The sequence below is a fragment of the Pongo pygmaeus genome, chromosome 18 (assembly GCF_028885625.2).
Source record: "Pongo pygmaeus isolate AG05252 chromosome 18, NHGRI_mPonPyg2-v2.0_pri, whole genome shotgun sequence".
Taxonomy (NCBI): domain Eukaryota; kingdom Metazoa; phylum Chordata; class Mammalia; order Primates; family Hominidae; genus Pongo; species Pongo pygmaeus.
Genome location: NC_072391.2, coordinates 5,262,919 through 5,282,305, shown reverse-complemented (window position 1 = coordinate 5,282,305; position 19,387 = coordinate 5,262,919). Strand labels below are relative to the sequence as shown.

The 19,387-nt window shown below is 46.7% G+C and overlaps 1 protein-coding gene across 6 annotated transcripts in view; it reads left to right on the top strand.

Annotated features, from left to right (window-relative positions):
• C18H16orf89 (chromosome 18 C16orf89 homolog) overlaps positions 1-19,387 on the top strand; it is a 29,344-nt gene that overhangs the window by 7,845 nt on the left and 2,112 nt on the right. For 2 of the 6 annotated variants that reach the window (XM_054454895.2, XM_063654798.1), the window contains exons 4-8: positions 234-351; positions 2,594-2,729; positions 3,402-3,506; positions 10,786-10,872; positions 14,071-14,626. In XM_054454895.2, the coding sequence (XP_054310870.1) occupies positions 234-351; positions 2,594-2,729; positions 3,402-3,506; positions 10,786-10,872; positions 14,071-14,165 (541 nt within the window). In that variant the 3' untranslated portion in view covers positions 14,166-14,626. Of the gene's footprint in view, positions 1-233; positions 352-2,593; positions 2,730-3,401; positions 3,507-10,785; positions 10,873-14,070; positions 14,627-19,387 lie in introns of those variants that run through there. The other 4 variants (XM_054454894.2, XM_063654797.1, XM_063654799.1 and 1 more) reach the window with 2 other exon arrangements.

Sequence of the window (19,387 nt, the reverse complement as noted above, 5' to 3'; positions counted from 1 at the left end):
GGCTTGGTGGCTTCCTCAACCCCGGAATAGCTCTAGCGTCATCTTTCCTGGGCTAGGGCAGCCAGATTTAGCAAATCAAGATGCAGGACTGCTGTATTTTCTCTGGCAACCCCCATGCCCAGCTGGGTGTCTGGAATCTACTGGGAGTTCCAACAACTACAACTGGGAGGCTGGGAAGACACGGGGCGGAGTCAGCACTCCATCCTTAACAGCTTGGAACTACTTTCCCCCAGGACGGACAGCAGCGAGCCCTGCAGCCTCTCAGACCTCTGCAGGAGCCTCATGACCAAGCCCGGCTGCTCCGGCTACTGCCTGTCCCACCAACTGCTCTTCTTCCTCTGGGCCAGAATGGTGAGTGCCCAGGGAGCCTCCGCCGTGCCAGGGGAAGGGGAAGGAAAAAGGAAAAGGGGCGGCCGGACGTGGTGGCTCATGCTTGTAATCCAAGCACTTTAGGAGGCCAAGGCAGGCAGATCACTTGAGGCCAGGAGTTCAAGACCAGCTGGGCCAACATGGTGAAACCCATTCTCTACTAAAAATACAAAAAAAGATTAGCTGGACAACGTGGTGGCGCGCACCTGTAATCCCAGCTACAAGGGAAGGCTGAGGCAGGAGAATCGCTGGAACCCGGGAGGCGGAGGTTGCAGTGAGCAAGATTGCGCCATTGCACTCCAGCCCAGGCAATGGAGTAAGACTCTGCCTCAAAAAAAAAAAAAAAAAAAGAAAAAAGAAAAAAGAAACAAATGAAAAGGGGCTCGTGGCAGTGTAGTTTTGTCTGCTACACACCAGGAAAATAAGCAGAGCTTTGGATTTCTACTTGGGACCTCAGGAGGGAGAAGTAGGGCCCCTACCATACTCCTGCTGTGTAATTGAGCCGATTTGGGATCTAGCATTTGGGATCCTCTTGGGCCAGTGAAACAGATAGCTTTGCCTGCTGAACTGGACTGTAGGGCATCACAAAAACACAATGAGGGAGAGACAGAGAGAATAAAAGAGAATCATCAGAAAGAACTCTGTAAACAAAAACGAATGAATGAGGCCGGGCACGGTGGCTCACGCCTGTAATCCCAGCACTTTGGGAGGCTGAGGTGGGTGGATCACTTGAGATCAGGAGTTCGAGACCAGCCTAGCCAACATGGTAAAACCCCCTCTCTACTAAAAATACAAAAATTAGTCGGGCATGGTGGCATGCACCTGTAATCCCAGCTACTCGGGAGGCTGAGGCAGGAGAATTGCTTGAACCAGGGAGGCAGAGGCTGTAGTAAGCTGAGATCATGCCACTACATTATATATGCCACTATATATATATGCCGCTCTCTCTATATATACATATAAAAAAATAAAAAAAGAAAAGAAATATATATATAGTGGCATATATATATATACACACACACCAGTATATACATTTTTCTTTATATATATACCACCATACACACCACTATATATATGATACTATATATATATAGATATATAGATATATATTTCTTTTCTTTCTTTTTTTTTTTTTTTTTTTTTTTGAGATGGAGTATCACTCTGTTGCCCAGGCTGGAGTGCAATGGCACGATCTCAGCTCACTGCAACCTCTGCCTCCCGGGTTTAAGCAATTCTCTGCCTCAGCCTCTCAAGTAGCTGGGATTACAGGCACATGCCACCATGCCCAGCCAATTTTTGTATTTTTAGTAGAGATGGGGTTTCGCCATGTTGGCCAGGCTGGTCTTGAACTCTGGACCTCGTGATCCACCCGCCTCGGCCTCCCAAAGTGCTGGGGTTACAGGCATGAGCCACTGTGCCTGGCCATATATATTTCTTCATACAGAAAGGTAGGGTTCATTATCTTTATTCAAAAAAAAAAAATGTGATTCGGTGTCCAGAAATCCTTAGCTGAGGAGACACTCTCTGTTTTTGTTCAACAGAATTTAAAAATTACTATTTCTCTGCAAGCTGTGACAGACCAATATTTTTATAAATACAATAAAAACTGTATTACAAGGGAATTATTTTGATCATTAGATTCAGCAGGTGGAAAGTAACTCTGACCACTGCTACAGAAGTGTCTAAAGCCTGCTGTCAACTCCTGTTCTTCTCTCCCAGTGTGGGGAGTGACCAGCCCGGTTCTTGGCCCACACTTTGAGTAGCACTGAAGCTGCCCGCAGGTTCGGGCTGGTTGTAGATTGCATTGCCCCCGCGATTGGTCACAGAGCACCTCCTAGTGGCCCTGCCATCACATTGGGCACTTCCCAGCTGTGCCATCCCCCCACATGAGAGCCCCTCTGGTGCCGTTTCTAGAGGCCTCACCCTTTCCTGATAAAAACTCTTGGGGCTCAGAAAGGTTACTTTAGCAAACCAAGATCACACAGCTCCTAAGTGGCAGAGCTGGATTTCGAACCCAACTCTCTCTGATGAAGGAGTCCCAGCAGGCTGGCGGTGTGCATGGGGAAGAAATCCTGCAAAAAGGAGAAAAAGACCTGCCCTAAACACAGCCCTAAACACAGCCCCTTGCAAGACCAACTCAGAACTGCAAGACTTTCCCATAGCAGGGCGTGTGTCAGCCATCTGTACCACTGACTCCCTTGTCTTTGGGTGTTTGTCTCCCCAGAGGGGATGCACACAGGGGCCATTCCAACAGAGCCAGGACTATATCAGCCTCTTCTGCGCTAACATGATGGACCTGAACCGCAGAGCTGAGGCCATCGGATATGCCTACCCTACCCGGGACATCTTCATGGAAAACAGTATGGCCAGCATTCTGCCCCCGGGACAAAGGAGCAGGGTGTCCCCCCACCAACACACACACACACACACACACACACACACACAAACTTGCCAGATTAAGCAAGTAAAAATACAGAGTGCTCAGTTAAATTTGAACTTCAGATAAGCAATGAATCCATTTTTAGTATAAGTTTATCCCAACTATTTCATGGAATATACTTATACTCAAAAATTACATTCATTGTTTATCGAAAACTCAAATGTAACTGGGCAGCCTGTATTTTACCTGCCACTGTGTGACAGCTTCCTGCCCTCAAAGGCTGCCCCAGTGATAGAGCTCTACACAGATGGACCAGGTGACTGGCAGACAGACCCACAAAGCCTTATGGATGAGGCAGACAGGGAGTGCTTGGGTGGCTGCTCGCTGGCTGGGGCATCCAAACCCCTCCACTGATCCTGACTTTGGAGCAGCCCTGACCAAGGCCCTCAGTGGGAGGCGGGACACAAGCATGGGAGCCCCTCGTTGCTCAGGCAAAGGCTCAAGCTGCCTCCTTCCCGCCTCTGCATTGAACGCCCACCTCCTAAGCCTAACCCAGGCAGATGGAGGCAGGTGGCACCGTGGCAGCCCTGGGGAGTGGGAGGAGGTGGGCCTGGGGGGCAGGCCTGCAGAGGGCCCCCTTCTTTACTTCCAGTCATGTTCTGTGGAATGGGCGGCTTCTCCGACTTCTACAAGCTCCGGTGGCTGGAGGCCATTCTCAGCTGGCAGAAACAGCGGGAAGGATGCTTCGGGGAGCCTGGTGAGCTGCGCTGCTGCCCTGGCTAAGAGCGGGGGCAGTGGGGGTAGGGGTGGCGCTGAGTTTCTAGGCTAGGTGTGGAAACAATGCATTGGTGTTAAGGTTGCCAAGGGATTTGTAACCTGCAGGTGCACACACACACACAGGTGTGTACACACAAATAGAAACGGGCTCGGAGCCTTGGAAGCCAAAATGTGGCAAGACAGGAGGCCGTCTTATTGGAAGGTGTTGGCCCCTACAGCTGCATTAACAAGCCCGTTTGTATTGTACTGTTTTTATGCTAATGATAAAGACAAACCCAAGACTGGGTGATTTATAAAGAAAAAGAGGTTTAATGGACTCACAGTTGCACACTGCTGGGGAGGCCTCACCATCATAGCGGAAGGCGAAAGGCACGTCTCTCATAGTGGCAGACGAGAGAATGAGAACCAAGCACAAAGGGAAACCCCTTATAAAACCATCAGATCTTGTGAGACTTATTCACTACCAAGAGAACAGTATGGGGGAAACGGCCCCCATGATTCAATTACCTCCCACCAGGTCCCTCCCACAGCACATGGGAATTATGGGAGCTACAATTCAAGATGAGATTTGGGTGGGGACACAGCCAAACCGCATCACCATTCATTCAGCAAGTACATATTGAGCACCTACTAATGTACCAGACACCATCTAGGCTCTAGGGAAAACCAGAGGCCCGAGGAAAAGAAACATAAATCACCTGAACAAACCAAGAAGTGAAATAATTGCACGTTCTGATAAGAGCTATAAAGGAGATGACAGGGTGAAGAAGAAAAGAATTCCAGGGAAGGCTCTCCAGGTGGGTGGCCGGGAACAACTACGTGGGAGGAGGTGACGTAGCAGAGGGTGGAGAGACAGAGGACTCAGCCACTTCCTAGCCGTGTGACACTGGACAGCTGATCCCTTTGGAATAAGCCGCTTCACCCCTCTGAGCCTCAATTTCCCTGTCTGTAAATAAGTGAGCATAGTAATCCCCACCTTCCTGAGCCGCAAGGAGAGTCGACGTAATACATTTGAAGCCGCATAGCCTGTGCCAGGTACACGGCAGCTCCCGGGAAATGTTAGTGTCCTCATTAGAAGCTTGGGTTGCTCCAAGAAGCGAAAGCTTTTGAAATAAGATGGTGTGTTTTTAAAAGAGTTTATGCAATGAAGATTCTTAGGCCCCCAGATGTATAGATTCGGCGGGTTGGGGATGGGGCTGTGGAACTTGCATTTTTGGCTTTATTATTATTCTTAATAGACACATAATAATTGTACATATTTATAGGGTACAGGGTGATATTTCCATACACGTATACAATATGTAATGAGCAGATGCATCACCTCAAACATCTGTCATTTCTTTGTGTTGGGAACATTCCAAATTCGCTCTTCTAGCTATTTGAAAATATACAACAGGCTCACGCCTTATAATCCCAGCACTTTGGGAGGTCAAGGCAGGCAGATGGCTTGAGCTCAGGAATTAGAAACCAGCCTGGCCAACATGGCAAAACTCCGTCTGTACCAAAAATATCAAAAAAATTAGCCGGGTGTGGTGGCGCACACCTATGGTCCTGGCTACTTGGGAGACTGAGGTGGGAGAATCACTTGAGCCCAGCAGGAGGTCGAGGCTGCAGGGAGCCACGACTGCACCACTGCACTTCAGCCTGGGTGACAAAGCGAGACACTCTTTTTTAAAAAAAAAATGCCACAAATTGTTGTTATTTGCAATCACCCTATAGTACGATGGAACGGTACCATTTATTCCTCCTCCTGGCTGTACTAGTGCATCCCCTAACCAACCTCTGGTTATCTCCTCTCCCCCATCCCCCTCCCCACCTCTAGTAACCACTATTCAACACTCCACTTCTTTTTTTTTTTAGAGATGGAGTATCGCTTTGTCACCCACGCTGGAGTGCAGTGGCGCTATCTCGGCTCAGTGCAACCTCCGCCTCCCAGGTTCAAGCGATTCTCCTGCCTCAGCCTCCCGAGTAGCTGGGACTACAGGTGCATGCCACCACACCCGGCTAATTTTTGTATTTTTAGTAGAGAGGGGGTTTCACCATGTTGGCCATGCTGGTCATGAACTCCTGACCTCAAGTGATCCACCCACCTCAGCCTCCCAAAGTGCTGGGATTACAAGCGCTCTGCCTCAACACTCCACTTCTATGAGATCAACTTTTTTAGTTTCCACATATGAGGAAGGACATGCAACATTTATCTTTCCTTGCCTGGCTTACTTCAATTAGTTAAGTGTCCTCCAAGTTCATCGATGTTGCTATGAATGAAAGAATTTGGTTATTTTTATGGCTAAATAGTATTTCATTGGGTCTGTGTACCACATTTTCTCTGTCCATTCATCTGCTGATAGACACTCAGGTTGCTGTATCTTGGCTACTGTGAATAGCGCTGCAATAAACATGGGGGTGCAGATGTCTCTTCAACATACCAATTTCCTTTCCTTTAGATAAATATCCAGTAGTGGGATTGCTGGATCATATGATAGTCCTATTTTTAGCTTTTTGAGAAATCTCCATACTGCTTTTCATAATGTCTGTACTAATTTACATTCCCATCAAGTGTGTGTAAGAGTTCCCCTTTCTCTACATCTTTGCCAGCACTTGTTATTTGTTGTCCTTTTTTTTTTTTTTTTTTTTAGACAGGGTCTCACTCTGTCACCCAGGCTGGAGTGCAGTGGTGCGATCTCGGCTCACTGCAACTTCTGCCTCCCGGGTTCAAGAGATCCTCCAGCCTCAGCCTCCTGAGTAGCTGAGACTACAGGTGGGAGTCACCAATGACCGGCTAATTTTTGTATTTTTTGTAGAAGCATAGTTTCACCATGTTGCCCAGGCTGATCCCGAATTCCTGAGCCCAAAGTGATCCACCATTCACAGCCTCCTAAAGTGCTGAGATTAGAGGCGTGAGCCACTGCACTTGGCCATTTTTTGTCTTTTTGATAGTAGCCATTTTAACAGGTGCAAGATGCTGTCTCATTGTGGTTTGATTTGCATTTCCCTGATGATTAGGGATGGTGAGCATTTTTCATTGACCTGTTGGCCATTTGTATGCCTTCTTTTGAGAGATGTCTATGCAGCTCATGTGTCTTTTTTTCTTTTTTTTTTTTTTTTTTTTTTTTGAGACAGTCTTGTTCTGTCACCCAGGATGGTGTGCAGTAGCACAATCTTGGCTCACTGCAATCTCCACCTCCCGGGTTCAAGCGATTCTCCTGCCTCAGCCTCCCAAGTAGCTGGGATTACAGGCACCCACCACCACCACGCCCAGCTAATATCTGTATTTTCAGTAGAGACAGGGTTTCTCCATGTTGGCCAAGCTGGTCTTGAGCTCCTGGCCTCAAGTGATCTGCCCACCTTGACCTCCCAAAGTCCTGGGATTATAGGCGTGAGCTGCCGCACCTGGTCATATTTTGTTTACTATTGCCTTGAAGCATATTTTGAAGTCCAGTAATGTGATGCCTCCAGCTGTGTTCTTTTTCCTTAGGATTGCTTTGGCTATTTGGGGTCTTTTGTGGTTCTATACAAATTTTAGGATTTTTTTTTCTATTTCTGTGAAAAATGTCATTGGTATTTTGATTTAATCTGTAGATCACTTTGGTAGTATGGATATTTTCACAATATTAAGTCTTCGAATCCATAAACATGGGATGTCTTTTCATTTTTTGTGTGTTCTCTTCAATTTCTTTCATCAGTGTCTTTTACAGTTTTCCTTGTAGAGATCTTTCACCTCCTTGGTTAAATTTATTCCTGGGTATTCTGTTTTTAGCTCTCATAAATAGGATTACATTCTTGATTTCTTTCTCTGCTAGTTCATTGTAGGTGTATAGAAATGCTACTGATTTTTTGTATGTTTATTCTGTATTCTGCAACTTTGTTGAATTCATTTATCAGTTCTAAGAGTTTTTTTGGTGGAGCTTTTAGGGTTTCCTGTCTATCAGATCATGTCATCTGCAAACAGGTACAATTTGACTTCCTCCTTTTTCATTTGGATGCCCTTTTTTGTTTCTCTTGCTTAATTGCTCTGGCTAGGACTTCTAGTACTATGTCGAATAAAAATGGTGAAAGTAGGCACTCTTGTGTTGTTCCAGTTCTTAGTGGAAAAGCTTTCAACTTTTTCTCATTCAGTGTAATGTTGGCTGTGGGTCTGTCATATATGACCTTTATTATATTGAGGTACATTCCTTCTATACCTAACATATTGACAGATTTATCATGAAGGGATGTTAAATTTCATCACATGCATTTTCCTGCATCTATTAAGATGATTATATGATTTTGTCTTTCATTCTGTTGGTATAATGTGTCATATTTATTTATTTGCATATGTTGAACCATCCTTGCATCCCTGCAGTAAAGTCCCCTTGTTCATGATGAATGATTTTTTTTTTAATGTAAAACATTCATTACTTACTGGAAGTGGTCACAGTAGGAAAGCCATGAATGGTTTTTAATGTGTTGCTGGGTTTGGTTTGCTAGTATTTTGTTAAGGATTTTTGCATCTAGTTTCATCAGGGAAATCGGCCTATAGTTTTTTTGTTGTTGTTGTGTCTTTGTCTGGTTTTAGTATTGGGGTAATGCTGAACTTGTAGAATGAGTCTGGAAAACTTTCCTCCTCTTCAATTTTCTGGACGAGACTGAAAAGAATTGGTATTTGTTCTTTAAATGTTTGGTAAAATTCAGCAGTGAAGCTGTCAGGTCCTGGGCTTTTTGTTTTGGGGAGACTTTTTATTACACATTCAATCTCATTACTCATAATTGGTCTGTTCAGGTTTTCTATTTCTTCTTGGTTCAATTTCGGTATGTTGTATGTGTCCAGCCATTTATCCCTTTCCACTAGGTTTTCTTTTTTTTTTTTTGGAGACAGAGTCTCGCTCTGTCACCCAGGCTGGAGTGCAGTGGTGCAATCTCAGCTCACTGCAACCTCCGCCTCCCGGGTTCAAGTGATTCTCCTACCTCAGCCTCCCAAGTAGCTGGCATTACAGGCGCCCGCCACCATGCCTGTCTAATTTTTGTATTTTTAGTAAAGACTGGGTTTCATCATATTGACCAGGCTGGTCTCAAACTCCTGACCTCAAGTGATCTGCCCACCTCGGCCTCCCAAAGTGCTGGGATTACAGGCATGAGCCACCACACCCAGCACACTCCACTAGGTTTTCTAATTTGTTGTTTATAATAGTCTCTAATGATCCTTTGTATTTCAGTGGTATCAGCTGTAATAGTCCCTTTTTCTTTCTGATTTTATTTACTTGAGTCTTTTCTCTTTTTTTCTTAGTCTAGTTAATAATTTATTTGTTGATCTTTTTAAAAAACCAACTTTTTGTTTCATTGATCTTTTGTATTGTTTCTTTAGTCTCTTATTTATTTCTGCTCTGATCTTTACAATTTCTTTCCTTCTACTAATTTGGGGCTTGATTTGGTCTTGCTTTTCTAGTTCCTTGGGATGTATCATTAGTTTGTTATTTGAAATCTTTCTGCTTTTTTGATGTAGGTATTTATTGATGTAAATTTCCCTCTTAATACTGCTTTTGCTATATCCCATAGGTTTTGGCATATTGTGTTTCTATTTTCGCTTGTGTTAAGAAATTTTTAAATGTTAATCTTAATTTCTTCATTTGCTCATTGGTCATTCAGGAACATGTTGTTTAATTGCCCTGTATTTGTACAATTTTGAAAGTTCCTCTTATTATTGATTTCTAGTTTTATTCCATTGTGGTCAAGAAGATACTTGCTATGATTTAAATTCTTTTAAATTTGCTGAGACTTGTTTTTTGGTCTAACATATGGTCTATTTTGGAAACTGTTCCATGTGCTGATGAGAAGAATATATATTCTGCAGCAGTTAGATAAAATGTTCTGTAAATGTCTGTTAGATTCATTTGGTCTTAAGTGCAGTTTAAATTCAGTGTTTCTTTGTTGAGTTTCTGTCTAGATGATCTGTCCAATGCTGAGAGCAAGGTGTTGATGTCTTCAGCTATTATTGTATTGGAGTCTGTCTCTCCCTTTATATCTAATAACATTTGCTTTAGGATTCTCCAGCGTTTAATACATATATTTTTTGAATTGTTATGTCCTCTTGCTAAATTCATTCTTTTATCATTATATAATGACCTTCTTTGTCTCTTTTTACAGTTTTTGACTTAAAGTCTGTTTTATCTAAGTATAGCTACTCCTTCTCCCTTCTGGTTTCCATTTATGTGGAAGATCTTTTCTCACTCTTTCACTTTCATTCCATATGTGTCTTTACCAGTGAAGTGAGATTCTTGTAGGCAGCATATAGTTGGGTCATGTTTTTTCATTCATTCAGCCAGTCTATATACCTGTTAAGTGGGGAACTGAATCAATTTGCATTCAAGGTTATTATTGGTGTGTGAGGACTTACTCCTGTCATTTCATTAATTGTTTTCTGGTTATCTTCTATATCCTTTGATTTTTTTTCTTCCTTTCTTATTATTATCACTGCTGTTTGGTGCTTTTCTATGGTGATAGTTTTGCTTCTTTTCTCTTTCTTCTGTTTCTCCTCTACCAGTAACTTTTATACTTTGTCATGTTTTCATGATAGTGATTATTGTCTTTTTCTTTTCAGATGTAGGATTCCCTTGAGCACTTCTTGTAAGGCCAGTCTAGTGGTAATGAATTCCCTCAGTTTTTGCTTATCTTGGAGGGACTTCCATTTTTAACAGGCACCTCCAGCGGTTCTGATGGTGGGTGTTTGGGGAGCCACAATTTGGAAAACCATCAGTAGATGACAAGTTTAGGCCATGCGAAAGGATCTGCAGACAGGTGCAGGTGGAAACTTCTGGAATAGCCTCAAGTTTCAAGAGAAGACCTAACTTCCTTGAAATGTTATGGAGGCAGGAGGTTTAGTGAGTAACATTTAAAAATTCACCTTGAGACCAGCTGCAGTGGCTCACACATATAATCCAGTACTTTGGGAGGCCAAGGCTGGAGGATCACTTGAGCTCAGGAGTTCAAGTCCAGCCTGAGCAACATAGCAAGACCCCATCTCTACCAAAAAAAAAATTTTTTTTTAAATAGATGGACATGGTAGTCCATGCCTGTAGTCCCAGCTACTTGGTAGGCTGAGGCAGGAAGGATTGTGTGAGCTTGGGAGTTTGAGGCTGCGGTGAGCTATGATTGTTGTCACTGCACCCAGCCTGGCCAATAGAATGAGACCCTGTCTCTAAAATAAAAGAAAAGAAGTAAAAAGAAATAAAAATGTAAAAAATAAAAATCTCTCTTGAGAAGTTCAACTTTTGCTCTTCTCCCAGATGCTGAAGATGAAGAATTATCTAAAGCTATTCAATATCGGCAGCATTTTTTGAGGAGAGTGAAGAGGCGAGAAAAACAATTTTCAGGTAATGAAAATACCCAAGGGAGTTTCTTGACATGAAACTGAGATATCCTAGCAAAATAGAGGCCTGTGTTTATTCTCTGCTATGGAAGAAAAGGACTTGGCATCACCAAAGGGGCACTAATCAGAGGGCCTTCATGTTTGAGAGGTGGAAGAGAGGCTGGGGGTCCCTGATGGCCTCCTCTTAGAAAGTGGGGAGACAGCCTGGGCAACATAACAAAACCCTGCCTCTACTAAAAATACAAAACTTAGCTGGGCATGGTGGCACACGCCTGTAGTCCCAGTTACTCGGGAGGCTGAGGCATGAGAATTACTTGAACCCAGGAGGTGGAGGCTTCAGTGAGCTGAGATCGCACCACTGCACTCCAGCCCAGGTGACAGAGCAAGACCATGTCTCAAAAAAAAAAAAAAAAAAAAAAGAAAGAAAGAAAGTGGGGAGTCCAGAGATACTGTCTTTTGTTAAAGGAGCATAAAAGAGAACTTTCAGTTGTTAAAAATAGTAACAGTAACCCTTCTAAGTCAAGGTCTGGTCAGGAAAATAGAACCTGCATCAGGAACTTCAACAGAGAAAATTTACTAGAGGAAACTCATCTCAGAGGTGTTGTAAGAGCTGAAAACAGAAAAGGTGGAAAAACCCAGAGATTCTACTGTTGCAGGAAGCCACTACCCTCCCCAGAGCTGGAGAATGGCAGGAGGAAGCGCTGTTAACAGAGCCTGCAGGGGCTGAACAAGGGGTAGACACAGAGAGGAAGGGAGAAATATTTTGGCTTCTCCCCTCATTCCACCTGCACCTCCTGTTGGTCGAAACCAGTAAGCAAGGCATCCTTGGAAATGCAGTTTGGAGGGGTCTGTGTGCTAGAGCTTGGAATAAAGAAAGACAGAGAAGGGACACAAAAGCCAATGAATGGGCAAGTGACCAGAACAGTTTTGGTGGCCACACAGCCCAGTGCTCCCTGAGCTGCCCCAGTTTACACCTGTTGTCTTGGAGCCATTATGAATAGTGCCCTCTTTCCTCCAAAGTGTCCCGGTTGTGACAATAAACTGCATGGTCAGTTGGCCAATGTAGAGAAAGTGAGAACAGGATATAAGTATATTGGGAAGGGAAGAAAGGCAAGAAATAACGTAGAAGAAAGGGAAGGAGGGAGGGACACAGGAAGGGAGGAACCAAGAAGAGAGGATTTTTATTTCAATTTTTCATTAATAAAAAATAAATAGGCCAGGCACGGTGGCTCATGCCTGTAATCCTAGCACTTTGGGAGGCTAAGGCGGATGGATCACCTGAGGTCAGAAGTTTGAGACCAGCCTGGCCAACATGGTGAAACCCCATTTCTACTAAAAATGCAAAAATTAGCCAGGCGTGGTGGCGCATGCCTGTAGTCCCAGCTACTTGGGAGGCTGAGACAGGAGAACTGCTTGAACCCAGGAGACGGAGGTTGCAGTGAGCTGAGATTGTGCCACTGCACTCCAGCCTGGGTGACAGAGTGAGACTCTGTCTCAAAAATAATTATAATAAAATAAAATAAAATAAAGTAAAAAATAAATAACTGCAGGCAAAAGCAGGAAGGGATATGGAATAGCCAGCTCACAGAGTAGATGTCCAACATATGTGGGTATATGATTCCAGTAACTAAACATCTCTCCATCAACCCCACTATGGCCTCATCATCCACCTACAGGTGGACAGGAGAGAGGAGTGAAAGCAGAAATCCAGTGAGTCAGTTTCGTAGCTGCCACCAAATGTCACGCAGGAGAAGGGAGAGAAATTCCCAGGAGACTTCCAGAGGCCCTGCCCTAGCTAGGCCTTTATGACACAGAGGGGCTGGGGCTGCCTATGGCTAGGGTGGTAGGGGCCTGCTGTGTACTACCTGGTCAGCTGCCTGTCCCCAGAGCCCAACACAAGGACTGTCCTGGTGACTGGAGTGGAAGCTGCAGAAATTCCAGAGCCCAAGGCCTTTCTTGGGACACCTCCAGGTTGACCAGCAGCCTAGAAAACTGCCCGGGACGAGTGTGCTCATTCTTGCACTTATGACACAAGCCCACAGAGCAGGAGGCAGCTGGTGTAGAGATTAGGAGCACAGGGTTTGAGGTCAGGTTGTGTGGGTTTGAGTCCCGCTTCTGCCTCTAACTTGCTGTGAAAGTCACACAACCTCTCTGAGCCTCATTCTCCTCATCTGTAAGATGGGCAGCAAACTGTTGGGGGCTGACATCTGATCGCCATGCAAAGCCCTCCCCATTGTATTTGCCATACAGTTAGGCCACTGAGAGGCATGAACTGCCAGGGTTAGTCATTCGGCACCTTGAAATCTGCATTCTCCCTCCCTTCAAGGGACCTAGCTGGGGTCCCCTCCCCTTCCCAAAGTCTCTGGGTAGGGAGGAAAGAATTCCTGGCTCCCTTCCACAAGTAGACAGATTGTGAGACTAGAGGCGTGCAGCCCACTTTGAGCTCAAAGAACTAACTACATCTAAGGGATATTATCTTAGGCAAGTGCTCAGGCCTGAGACTCTGACTCCAGGAGCCATGAGGTCACATGGGACCAGGCAGACCAGAGGCAACTAAGAGGAAGGCCACTGGGGTCAGGAAATGAGCTGTGGTGTCACCAGGACCAGGGGCTCAGCTCGGCTACCTGAGCCTCAGTTTCCCCATCTCAGAAGGTCTTACACAGGACCTGGGACAGGACTCCGGTGCATGTGGTTTATTGAGGTAGGTAAGTCAGGGAAGCAGGCTAAGCCAGGCGGGAGAGGGACAGGATGCAGCCTCAGGTCAGATCCCCCTGCAGGGGTGGGAGGGGAATGCCTTGGAGCATAAATTGCACCACAGAGTCATCCCCCTGGGACAAGGTGGCCAGGCTTTTGTATCCCTGTATCGGTAAGTTATTTGGGAGGGACATACCTCCCAGAAAAGGGAGCCCTTAGCAGCTGGTGGAAGGGCACCCAGCCCAGCAAAATGGGCCTAAGGGAGCACCGAAGCACCCACTCGGTGTCTTGCAAGTTGCCTGGAATGACATCTGAAAAGCACTTTTTTTTTTTTTTTTTTTGAGACAGAGTCTCGCTCTGTTGCCCAGGCTGGAGTGCAGTGGCGCGATCTCAGCTCACTGCAACCTCTGCCTCCTGGGTTCAAGCAATTCTCTTGCCTCATCCTCCCGAGTAGCTGGGACTACAGGAGAGTGCCACCATACCCGGCTAATTTTTATATTTTTTTTAGTAGAGACAGGGTTTCATCGTGTTGCTCACGCTGGTCTCGAACTCCTGATCTCAAGTGATCCGCCCACCTCAGGCTCCCAAAGTGTGGGATTATAGGTGTGAGCCACCGCACCTGGCTGAAAAGCACTTTCAATGGGACTCTGTTGAATAAAGGGCCAAGGTTCTTGCCACCCAGCACTCATGGGGGCTCTCTCCCCCAGATGGCTGCTCCTCCCACAACACAGCCACAGCAGTGGCAGCCCTGGGTGGCTTCCTATACATCCTGGCAGAATACCCCCCAGCAAACAGAGAGCCACACCCATCCACACCGCCACCACCAAGCAGCCGCTGAGACGGATGGTCCCATGCCTGCTGCCTGGAGGAGGAACAGACCCCTTTAGTCCTCATCCCTTAGATCCTGGAGGGCATGGATCACATTCTGGGAAGACGGCATCTGGAGGAGAAACAAAGCCACCCCGACACCCCATCTTGGAAGCCCTGAGGAGGCAGGGCCAGGGTAGGTGGGGGCCGGGGGGGACCCAGGTATGAACGGATGAATAAAGTTCAACTGCAACTGATCCAGGGTTGAGTCTTGTTTCTCAGCTTTGAGGACAACCTGGGACAATCTCTTGGTCTGTTTCAACTCTCCAATCCCACTCAACACAAATTCTTTTTTCTTTTCTTTCTTTTTTTTTTTTTTTTAATTAATAGATGAGGTCCTGCTCTGTCACCTAGGCTCACTGCAGCCTTGAACTCCTGGGCTCAAGCAATCTTCCCATCTCACCTCCTGAGTAGCTGGGACAACAGGTGTGTGCCACCATGCTAAGCTAACTTTTAAAGTTTTTGTAGAGATGGGGTCTCACTATATGGACTTGGCCGGTCTCAAACTCCCAGCCTCAAGTGATCCTCTTGCCTTGTCCTCCCAAAGTGCTGGGATTACAGGCATGAGCCACTGCACCCAGCCACAAATTCTAAAAAGACCCATAAAGTGATATCTTAAAGGCTATTTGTTCAGGTATCAAATATAGTATCTTTCCCAGTGGGAAAAGGAAGGGTCTTGGAAAAAACAGTTCAGGTCATGAGCCAGAACTCAAGAGATAACCATGAAAGGCAGCACATACTCATTTTTACATCCTGAGCACAAAACTCTGCGGTACCATTACATCGCATCACATGGCCATCATGTCATTTTACAAAACACAGTACAGCATAGCGGGTGATGGTGTGGTTCTGTGGCCAGACTGCCTGAATTCAAGTCCCAGCTGTCTGTGTCCTGGAGCAAAGTAACCAACTTCTCTGGGACTCAGTTTTCTCATCAGTAAAATTGGGATAATAATAACTCCTACCTTGGAGGGGCACAGTGGCCCGCCCCTATAATCCCAGCACTTTGGGAGGCTGAGGTGGGAGGATCGCTTGGATTCAGAAGTTCGAGACCAGCCTGGGCAACATAACGAGACACCTCCCCACCAATCCTCACTGGGTGCAGTAGTGAACACCTGTAGTCCCAGCTACTCGGGAGGCTCACTTGAGGAGGCAGGATCACTTGAGCCCAGGAGTTCAAGGCTGCAGTGAGCTATGATTGTGCCACTGCACTCCAGCCTGAGTGACAGAGTGGGAGTCAAAAAAAAACAAAACCCAGCCCCTACCCGAACGTTACCTCCACTGCTGTCAGTATTGTGCTTCTAGAATACTGGAAACAGTGCCCGTAACATACTAAGTGACAGGTAAACGTTACCTGCTGCCTCAAGTGATGACGTCCCATTAACTGGGGGCTCCTCCGGAAGCTGCCAGAAGAGGCCGCTGCCTTGTCATCGGTTCTCTCGTTCCCAGCTTACAGCTCTTCCCTTGAGCTCCGACTCAGTGTGACTATATCTGAATGTGTTCCCTGGAGCTCTGACACTAATTTAGCAATAAAACCTTCTGGGACGTTATTATGGGATCTGGTGCTGTCTGTGGTGCTGATGACAGCCTGCATGCATTAGACTCTGGGGTAGAAAAACCAGCTGAAAACCCGGTCCCGGGGCTGCAAACCTCTTTATACCCATTGTCCTGCTTTGCCTCAAGGTGGAAAATCACCGCGCATCATCCTCACGTGGCAACTTAGTCATATGTGAGCATCTGAATTAAAATATCCTTGGCTGCTTCTGTGCCCAGCTGAGGAGCCCAGGTGGGTAGTGGGGCGCATGGTTCTTCTCGGTCTTTCCTTTAGGAGGTAGGTTCCCTTGACCTGATCCTCTGCTGCGGTCCTCTGAATGCCTTCCCGTGATTGCTCTTAAGTTGTCAGGCCTCGAGGGACATCCCTGGATTCTGCTGACAAGTTTGACTTGCTTTCTGGAGGTTGCTGTTTTCTTGGGGGAACCAAGGGCCAGAACGTCATATCCACCTGGCACTCTGTGAGCTTTAAGGATTTCTTTCACATTGTCTTGCAAACAAAAGTTTTCCAAAACAGGCACACCACCTTGAGACAAGTCGGCTGCACATAAACAAATCGGGGGGATTATGTTCCACCTCTGTGCTTCCTGAATTAGGGATGGAGTCCTCACTGGAGCCTGACACTGGTTCATTTCAGAAGGCTTCAGTTACCAAACCAGGGAGAGGGTGAAAGCACTGCGGAGGAAAGCGGAGCGTATGAGTCACTTTCAAGGAAAGAGAATCCTTGGCTCACGCCTATAATCCCAGCACTCCTGAACTGGGAAACCATAAATTTCTGTGGTTTAAGCCTCCCAGTTGATGGTACCTTGCTACAGCAGCCCCAGAAACTAATGCAGCACCTGCCTCAAGGAGCCGTTCCTAGTCTCAGCAACAAGGTCCCTGCAGCCCAACCACACCCGTGGGGAAGCAGATGACCCGTCCTGCTGACCTGGCTCACAGCCTGGTCTTCTATTTAAAGGACCGATGTGAAACCGAAAATTAAAAAGAACGTTCTCAAGGTGGGCGGATCTCTTCAGGTCAGAAGTTCAAGACCAGCCTGGCTAACATGGTGAAACCCCATCTCTACTGAAAATACAAAAAGTAGCCAGGTGTGGTGGCTCTCGCCTGTAATCCCAGCTACTAGGGAAACTGAAGCAGGAGAATCGCTTGCACCTGGGAGGCACAGATTGCAGTGAGCGAAGATCATGCCACTGCACTCCAGCCTGGGTGACAGAGCAAGACTCCATCTCAAAAAAGCAAAAACAAACAAACACAAAAAGAACTTTCTCAGTGGCAAGCCACAGCCAAACTGTAGCCCAAAAACTCCCTGGAATTTATCCACTCAACAGACACATCCAGCCCACACGGAGTTCACGTCCCTTGCAAGGCTCTCCTGTCTTTCTGAATACTTTTCCCCTGACATCCACGTTGCTCACACTCCACTTTGCCCCAGTCTGCTCAAATGCCCTCTCATATGACCAGGCACAGTGGCTCATGCCTAGAATCCCAGCACTTTGGGAGACCGAGATGGGCGGATTGCTTGAGCTCAGGATTTGGAGACCAGCCTGGGTAACACGACGAAAATCCACCTCCACAAAAATCAGCTGGGCATGGTGACCCGTGCCTGTGGTCCCAGCTACTTGGGAGGCTGAGGCAGGAGGATCGCTTGAGACTTGGGAGGTTGAGGCTGCAGTGAGCTATTATGATCGTGCCATTGCATCCCAGCCTGGGTGACAGTGCGAGAACTTGTCTCAAAAGAGAAAAGAGGGAACCCTCCAAAGGGCTTGAAACAAAACTCGAGGTCAAGACAAGGAGCAGCCACAAATGAGAGTCAATGGTTCTCCTCGCTGGAGCAGAACAGCTCCTGACAGCCTCCTGTTCAAGTAGCACAGAGAGCGGAAAAACCAGTCACAGGCAGATTGTTTGGAGTGGGTGGGAGGAAGACAGGGAGGAAAGGAGGCTTGGGACTTGGAGTTAAATGAGGGAGGGATGGAAAAGCAGGTCCCCCGGCACAAACCCCACCTCAGGGCTTCAAGGCCTTCTTTCCCTGCCCTCCAAATACACACCCCGAGAGAGAGGCCCTCACTGGTGGCAGCACCCGGCCCACGGTGGCTCTATGTGCCCCTGCCATAATCCTTGGTCAAAAGTGCATTCCTTCCGGCTCCCGGCTCAAGGTATAAAATCCCACTGTAAACAAGTAATTCTATTAAGTCATCATGTTCTTAAAGTTTTTCCTTTTTTTTTTTTTTTTTTTTTTTGAGACAGGGTCTGACTCTGTCACCCATGCTGGAGTGCAGTAGCATATTCTCAGATCACTACAACCTCCACCTCCTGGGTTCAAGCGGTTCTCCTGCCTCAGCCTCTCGAGTAGCTAGGATTACAGGCATGTGCCACCACACCCGGCTGATTTTTCTATTTTTAGTAGAGACAGTGTTTCCCCATGTTGGCCAGGCTGGTCTCGAACTCCTGACCTCAGGTGATCCGCCCGCCTTGGCCTCCCAAAGAGCTGAGATTATAGGCAGGAGCCAGCATGCCTGGCCCCTTTTTTTTTTTTTAAGAGACGGGACTCTTGGTGTGTTGCCCAGGCTGGCCTGGAACTCCTGGGCTCAAGCAATCCTCCTGCCTCTGCTGGGATTACAGCCATGAGCCACCATGCCTGGTTGAAAGTGTTTCCTCTTAAGATGTAAATATACACAGGCAACGGAATGAGTTAAGACTTTCTCCGTCATGTAGCTTTAGTGTGAAGGAGTTGTGAGAACAGTGTCTGCAGAAGTGTTGCTTGGAATGAGGTCTGAGACAGCAAGAGAGGGCGGGGAAGGGATTGGTGACAGCTGGGGCGAGTTCAAGCCACCCTTTCATGACTGCTTCCCCACTCCCATCCCTCAGCAGCTAAGCTTCTGTCTCCCCCCACCCACCACAGCCAGGAAGACTGACTTGGGCAACGTCCCACCAGTATCCTTGCTTTTTCTGGGTCTTCACCTATTCTCTTTCTTTCTCATTTTTTATTTCCATAGGTTTTTGGGGAACAGGTGGTATTTGGTTACATGAGTGGTGATTTGAGAGATTTTGGTACACCCAGGACCTGAGCAGTATACACTGAAAGCAATTTGTAGTCTTTTATCCCTCACCTCCTTCCCATTCTTTCCCACCCGAGTTCCCAAATTCCATTGTAACTTTTTGTTTTGTTTTGTTTTGTTTTGAGGCTGGAGTGCAGTGGTGGGCGATCTCGGCTCACTGCAACCTCCGCCTCCTGGGTTCAAGCAATTCTTGTGCCTCAGCCTTCTGAGTAGCTGGGATTACAGGCACGCGCCATCACACCCGGCTAATTTTTGGGTTTTGTTTGTTTGTTTGAAACAGAGTCTTGCTCTGTCCCCCAGGCTGAAGTGCAGTGGTGCGATCTGGGCTCACTGCAACCTCCGCCTCCCAGG